This window comes from Equus quagga, chromosome 2 (genome assembly GCF_021613505.1).
Source record: "Equus quagga isolate Etosha38 chromosome 2, UCLA_HA_Equagga_1.0, whole genome shotgun sequence".
NCBI classification, from domain to species: Eukaryota; Metazoa; Chordata; class Mammalia; order Perissodactyla; family Equidae; genus Equus; species Equus quagga.
This window is the reverse complement of record NC_060268.1, coordinates 81,962,292-81,968,875: the sequence shown is the minus strand read 5'-3', so window position 1 is coordinate 81,968,875 and position 6,584 is coordinate 81,962,292. Positions and strand designations below refer to the sequence as shown.

Below are 6,584 nucleotides of genomic sequence, written 5' to 3'. Positions count from 1 at the left end.
ATCGTACGATTCCACCAGTATGACATGTCCAGAACAGGCAAATCGAGAGAGAGAAAGTAGATTCGTGATTGCTTAGGGCCGGGAGGTAGGGAGAAAGGGAGAAGCTGCTAATGGGCATGGGGTTTCTTTTTGAGGTACTGACTGTGGTGGTGGTTGCACAATTCTGCAAATATACTAAAAATCACACGATTATATACTTTAAGTGAATTTCATGGATTATGAATTATATTTCGATAAAGCTGTTAATAAATAAGAACAGAGAAGAACTGAATAGTAAATTAAACAAAGGTGATTTAATAAAATCAACACAACATATGCACGCACAGACACAGACACACACACAAGCCTTACCAACACTCCCCGTACACGCCCTGTGGAAAGGAACACTACACACAGCCCCAGGCCAGACAGACTGTGCCGCTGCCCGGGGTGTTTCCACGAGCTCAGAGGATTCCCTTCCAGCTCTGTGTGGCTCGTGCACACGGCCTTCAGTGAACTACATCAGCACATCAGTTTTTCTTCCTTGAGAGGACTGTTTTATTGAACAGTAACTTCACCAAGCCCCTGAGACATTTCCGTCAGTTCATATTCACATAAACACTAGAAAGCACCAATCATTCATCTCAAATGGTACAATGTTCACAGCACATGTCTACGTCACACGTGAAAGGTTATGTCGGGCACCACACACACACCGAGCACGCTCCCAGCTGCAGACTTGACTGCCCTCTTATGGTCTGTGCCTCCTTCACAGAGAGCCCACATGCACGGGTGCCCTTTAGGATGTCTCCAGATTCTACTTCTATTCAATTAGACTCTTCCCTCTTTAACTGATAGGTGTGAGAAAACAACTCCAGTGGAACATTCCAGAAGAGACCCTTCCAGAGAGAATAGTTAATCCTTGAGTCCTGTAACCGTGCCTCACTATCTCCCCACTGCACCGCACAGAGCTTGTCCCTGAGCAATCACACTGAATAGCTGCTGTACTTAAGGATGGATGGACGGAATGGATGCATGGATGGACGAACAGACAGACAGATGGATGGACAGATGCAGACAAATGGATGAATGGACAGATGGGTGGGTGAGTGGGTGGGTAGACAGGTATATAGATAGATGGGTGAACAGATGGGTGGGTGCATGGAAGTCAAGATGAGGGAGAGATGGAGGGAGAAAGGGAGAGAAGAATGGGGAGATGGATGGATGGATGGGTGGATGGATAGATGGATGGACAGATGGATGGATGAGTGAACAGACAGCAACATGGATGAGTAAATAAGTAACAGGGGTCCCACCACATGCGTCCTTTGCCCAGTGAGGGAAACAGCTGGTGATATCCTGCCGGCACTCAGGACTGCCAGTGGTGGTCTCCCCACTCCCAGATTCCGGGATAGGTTTACTGTATCCCTAAAAAGCTGAAACTCTGTTCTTCCACCCATCTCTCCAGAGTCTAGCAGCAGAGGACGAGAAAGAAGGTATCACCCCTCACTCCTGAGGTGACCTGTCACCAGTCATTCCCTACACACTTACTGAAGGCCAGCTCCACTCTGGCACTGGGGACGCAGGAGGCAACTAAGCAGACCCAGGGCTGACCCTGGTGGAGGCTCATGGAGTCACAGCTGAGTGCCCAGTGCTCTGAGGCCACATGGGAAGAGGAGGAGGAGGTGGTCAGGAAGGGACATCTGAGCTGAGAGCAGATGCGTGAGTAGGAATCAGCCTGACTGACAAGGGTGTGTGTGTGTGAGAGAGAGAGAGAGAGAGATGGCTGAAATCCTGATGCCCCTGCCGTCGGGATGCTGCCAACGTGGCTGAAGCTTTTCTGGAAAAGGAAGGTGTCTCCCCAGAAACCCCTCTGGTGACAGTGTTCCCATGATCACAAGAGGGCTGGCATGGGCAGACTCGCAAACTCTCTCCACAGCGCAGACCGGAGGGGGTGGCCGTTCTCCGAGTTCCGCGTGCTGAAGAAAGAGGTGCATTCGTGGGGTGCCAGCGCAGTCTTTATAAAGCCATCCCGAGTCACAGAAACCACAAGGGGTGTAACGAAGGATCTCCCGAAATCCAAGCTTGGGAAATGATCCTATGCACCCATGCAGCACTGGGCGCTTACAAACAAAGCACCTTCTCGGACTTTCTCTCACCTGAGACCACACAGCAGGCCTGAGGTAGGTGGGGTCTGTGTGGTCACTTTCTCCTCAAAGGATGGCACAGCAAGGACAGAGGCCAGACAAGTGGGAGTGATGGGCAGCTCTTAATCCCACATCCCCTGGGGCCCAGGACAGGCCGGTGGACAGGACAGCCTGGGGCCTGGGAATGAGGAATCAGCCATCTATGCTTCTGTCTGCCATGATGCCCCAGCCAGGCCGGCGTCCACTGCTGTCCTCTTGGCCTCCATCCCCTCTGGCTCAGCCCCACAGGCTCTCCCACACCGCCCTGCAGCATCTGTCACTCCACAGTCTTAACCATTCTCTGTCTCTTTCAGTTCTTCTCCGCTGATCCTGTCCTGAAATAGAAAAGAATCAACAGAGCATCCGAGTTACCACCGTGACGGCCCAGCTGGCCCTGTGCCGTGTGCTCAGATTCAGACGTTCCAGCCAGGTTCAAACAGCCCCGCCAGCCAAAGGCCACCACGTTTTGTAGGGACTCAGCTCTGAGCGCCCATCTACTGATGGAACGGAGGGAAGGCCCAGCCCGGGGAAATAGGCAAGGCGGCCAGGAGGCACAGCTTTAAAAGGTGACGTCCTTACACTTGAACATGTAGACTCCCCCAGACACATGCCCACGGGCGTGACACCACGCTGGACACCTCGCGCCTCCTCTACCGGCCCTCCCAGTTTAAAGGGGAGTCAGGGACCAGTGAAGAGGTGAAGCACACGCTCTCTGCCCAGCGGCCTGGAAGGTCATAAGTCGGCCCACCTTTCCCTGGACTAGAACTAAGTCAGACACCAGGCAGCTTTTCTGGAACAATCCAGCAGTTACTGGGATATTTCATGCCTTTGATGTTGTCTTCTATAGGAGAACCGTCTATTTTCCAAAATCAGCAGTATTCCCCCCGAAGTGCAACTGTAAGTTTTGGAGTTTAAAATCATTATCGACTCTTCAGGGACTCAAGAGCAATGGCCCTTGCATGCCAGAGAGCGGGTGTGAGCACGACTGCCTTGCATGGGCAAGGAAAATACTTCAGGAATCGTGTCGCTTCAAAGTCTTATAAAACACTGAACGACAGCAGGCCGCTGAGAGAGATCCAGAACGTTGCCTGGCTCTATTCTACCACCACACTGGGTTATGCAACTCAACGCCATATTCCATTTTCTAGCATCTGGACTTGAGGGGCGGGGGAGGCAAGAAAGACAAATTCGTCTGCACATTTGTTCTGCTTGAAAGATGCTGGTCCGTGGCAGAATTTGCAATTCAGATTTTTCAATATTTCCTTAACAATGCAGGGCCACGGCTGATTCTCATGTGTTCTCTGTTTAGTTTTGGCTTCGGGAAAGCTTGTCTAGCTTAGAGAAGAGGACCATGAACAGTCTAATCACAAACGCCTCTCCTCATACTCTGGCGCCGAGGTTCTGAGCATAAATCGACAGCCCCTGCCACCGAGAAGCCCATGGCCAAGGTGCGGAGGAAGCTGCCTTGCAGGTTGGGACCACAGTTTCACCCAACAAGCACAACATGATCACTAAGAACGCAGGACATGTTCCTAGAATGACACACCCATCACCATACCTCGCTGCCTTCACCATTGTGGACTGTCTGGATCCATTGTCTTGAGAAGTCCGCCTGTGACCGCTCACATCCTCCTTGGAATTTCCTGGATGAGCTGCCCTCCCCAAGCAAGAGAGCAGATAAGCAAATGATGGTGGCTCCCGAGGGAGAGGACAATCAAAAGATTAACAATATACTGAGGACACTTCCAAAAGCACTGATGGGCACAACCCAATTTCATCCTCTTGACCTCCCCTTTACACCTGCCCAGACCCTCTGGAGGGGAGGCACACCTGCCAAGCGTCAGGAGACACAAAGGGGTGGTTCTACTCAAGCATTTCAGGGCTGGAATTCTGAGTTTGTCTTCCACTCATTGGGGCATTCAATGGAGTCAGGTTTCCAGTCTCAGCCTCTTTGCTCACTGGAATTTCCACTCACAGGAGAGCCCATAATCACCACGCTAACTCAGCCTCCCGCCCCCTCCTACTGAATCAGGACCAACTCGGAAGCGAATGACTTTCTCATCCTACTGCGTACCTCCCTACACCCCAAAATCCATACGTGGACGTATACGGGGTGGGGGGGGGGAGTTCAGATGCCTTAGGAAAAAGATATGCAGTTTTCCATTCAAATGGAAAATACAAATGAAACACATTTTTCAAATAACAAGTAAATGTATTATTTAGTTGTTACCTATAGAAGTAAATTTTAAAGTTTATTTCCAGGCTTTATACATTAGCAAAATTGGTTTACAAAATCCAATGGTAAGCATTTAAAAATACCAGTACTCTTTAGTTCTCTCTGATACGGAAAGATTTTATATAATATAGTAGTAGTTGTCCATGCACTTTTCTTCAGAAAAATGTAAGCTCATAAATGAGTTCACAGACTCGTCAGCCTCCTTTACCTCTGTGTCCCTGTCACCTGGGATGGTGCCCAGTGTCAGGAGATGCTCTGCCAACAGTAACCAATTGAATGAGGGAGTGAATACATGAGTGAATGAATGAATGAGAATGAAGCAGATAATCCATTATCAGTTTTCTACATCTCCTGATCAGTGAAACTGTTTTTATGTGTTATGGACTAAAGCATGCTAGTAGCCATCAAATGTTCACCTATATTTTATTCTCGACCAATCACGGTCCAATAACTTTTAAAAATGAAGACACTAATTTGGACTCACAAGTAGAAGAATCTGAGAAGCAACCACACAGGAAGGTGAAAAGCAACCTCTGAGTTACCATCCAGGGCTGCAGCAGACAATAATGGCCACTAGAGGGAGCCACACAACCTTTCAAAGAGCAGCATTAGCCAGAAAAAACCCATCCAGGAGATGATGCTTCTGCCCTCAGCGCTTCCTAGCATAGCTCGCCCCCGTAAAATTGCTCCTGCTACTGTACTAGGCAGTGTCCCACTCGCCAGAACAAGCTGAAATACGGGGAGAGCTGCCGTTTGCAAGCATCGGACTTTTAGAAAAAGGACCCCACCTCCCCAGCTCAAATATTTCACATCTATTTATGTACACGCCCTCCAGCTTTAAAAATATCATGTACATAGAAGAAAAGTATTTTCCCTGTGGATGACAACTGAAGCCATTAAAAATTCACCTGGAAAGAAAGCAAAACTAGAACCTAATAATGAAAAAATTTTTAAAGCTGTGTGCAATTATTTTCTGCCTCCGGCACCGTTTTTCTAAAAGAACACTGGACTGTTGACGTATTCAATTTCACCTCCTCCAGGAAAGAAACTGAAGGCATCGGCAGGCTAACTGGGAAGTCACATCAGAGAGAGTCAGGATCTGACCGCTCAAGTTTCAAAGGCTTCATCTGTAAGTGAGTGTAGGAAGAAAATGATTTCCCACAAACTCTTTCTCTCTAAAGGTCTGAAGAACCCTGTAAATGTTTCCAGGGCCATTATAAGCCACAGATGTTATCAACAGGCAAGATGGTGCAAACTTTCAAAGACCTAGTCCACAAATGACACTGCTCCAAAAATAGATTTTAAAACATCTGAAAGGAGCACAAGTTAATTTCCCTTTGGAATGCTGTAAAATGTCCATGCCTTTCTTAGAACGTAAAAAGCGATCAGCTCCACTGGGCTTCTTGCTTACTGTTCTATTTCTATGGCACACGAGATTGCAGGAAACCTCGAAAATAACAGTCAGAAACTGAAAAACAGAACAATTCAAGAAAGCAACTCTAAAAATAACTGACTAATTAGTAACTAAAATTAAGTGCCTTCTGAGATTTCCAGGGAAGAGAGGATTCCAGAATCTGCGTTGTTTGGTGACCTGTGGGTAAATCCAGCTGGCAAACACTTGCTGATGTCCATGAAGAGACAGACAGATGGAAACACAGAAACTGCAGAGCGTCTGGGCTAATGCGTGATTGCCCCCACTCACCAACCTGGAGAAAACCCCAACTGTCAGCACTAACTGACACATTTGTTACGAGATGAGGCTGGGCAGCTGAAAACCTTCCTGAGTGGATTAAAATCCTGCCTGCTGGCCCTGGGGAGACAGAAGGTGTGGGTGAAACTGGGAACTAACCATGATTTATACAGGAAGTGAGAAGACCTGAACTTAGAATTAAAAAAAAGAGAGAGAGAGTTTTAGTAATCTAATTATATCCTAATTATAACAATGACCCTTCTTCCTTCAAGGGACTTGAGCATGTTTCTGGAACATTCTCTCCAAAAGTCTCCTCATTTGCTGCTTTAAAGAGAGACTTGGCGCATCTCAGAGTGAGTTAAAGTGACAGGTCTGGCATCTGACTCTCAGCTCGGTTTCCTCTGACCAGACCACACCAGCTCTCAGCTCTTGAAATGACCCCCAGTGGAATTCTCCTCAGAGGAAGCCATCTCCCCAATTATTCGAAAATGTC

General features: G+C 48.0%; 1 protein-coding gene across 4 annotated transcripts in view; it reads right to left on the bottom strand.

Annotated features, from left to right (window-relative positions):
• Positions 1–338: 338 nt before the first annotated feature.
• Positions 339–6,584, bottom strand: part of LOC124236487 (protein FAM169B-like) — an 84,332-nt gene continuing 78,086 nt past the window's right edge. For all 4 annotated transcript variants that reach the window (XM_046655506.1, XM_046655509.1, XM_046655511.1 and 1 more), the window contains 2 exons: positions 3,724–3,817; positions 339–2,500 (listed from right to left, as the gene is read on the bottom strand). In XM_046655506.1, the coding sequence (XP_046511462.1) occupies positions 2,476–2,500; positions 3,724–3,817 (119 nt within the window). In that variant the 3' untranslated portion in view covers positions 339–2,475. The remainder of the gene's footprint in view (positions 2,501–3,723; positions 3,818–6,584) is intronic.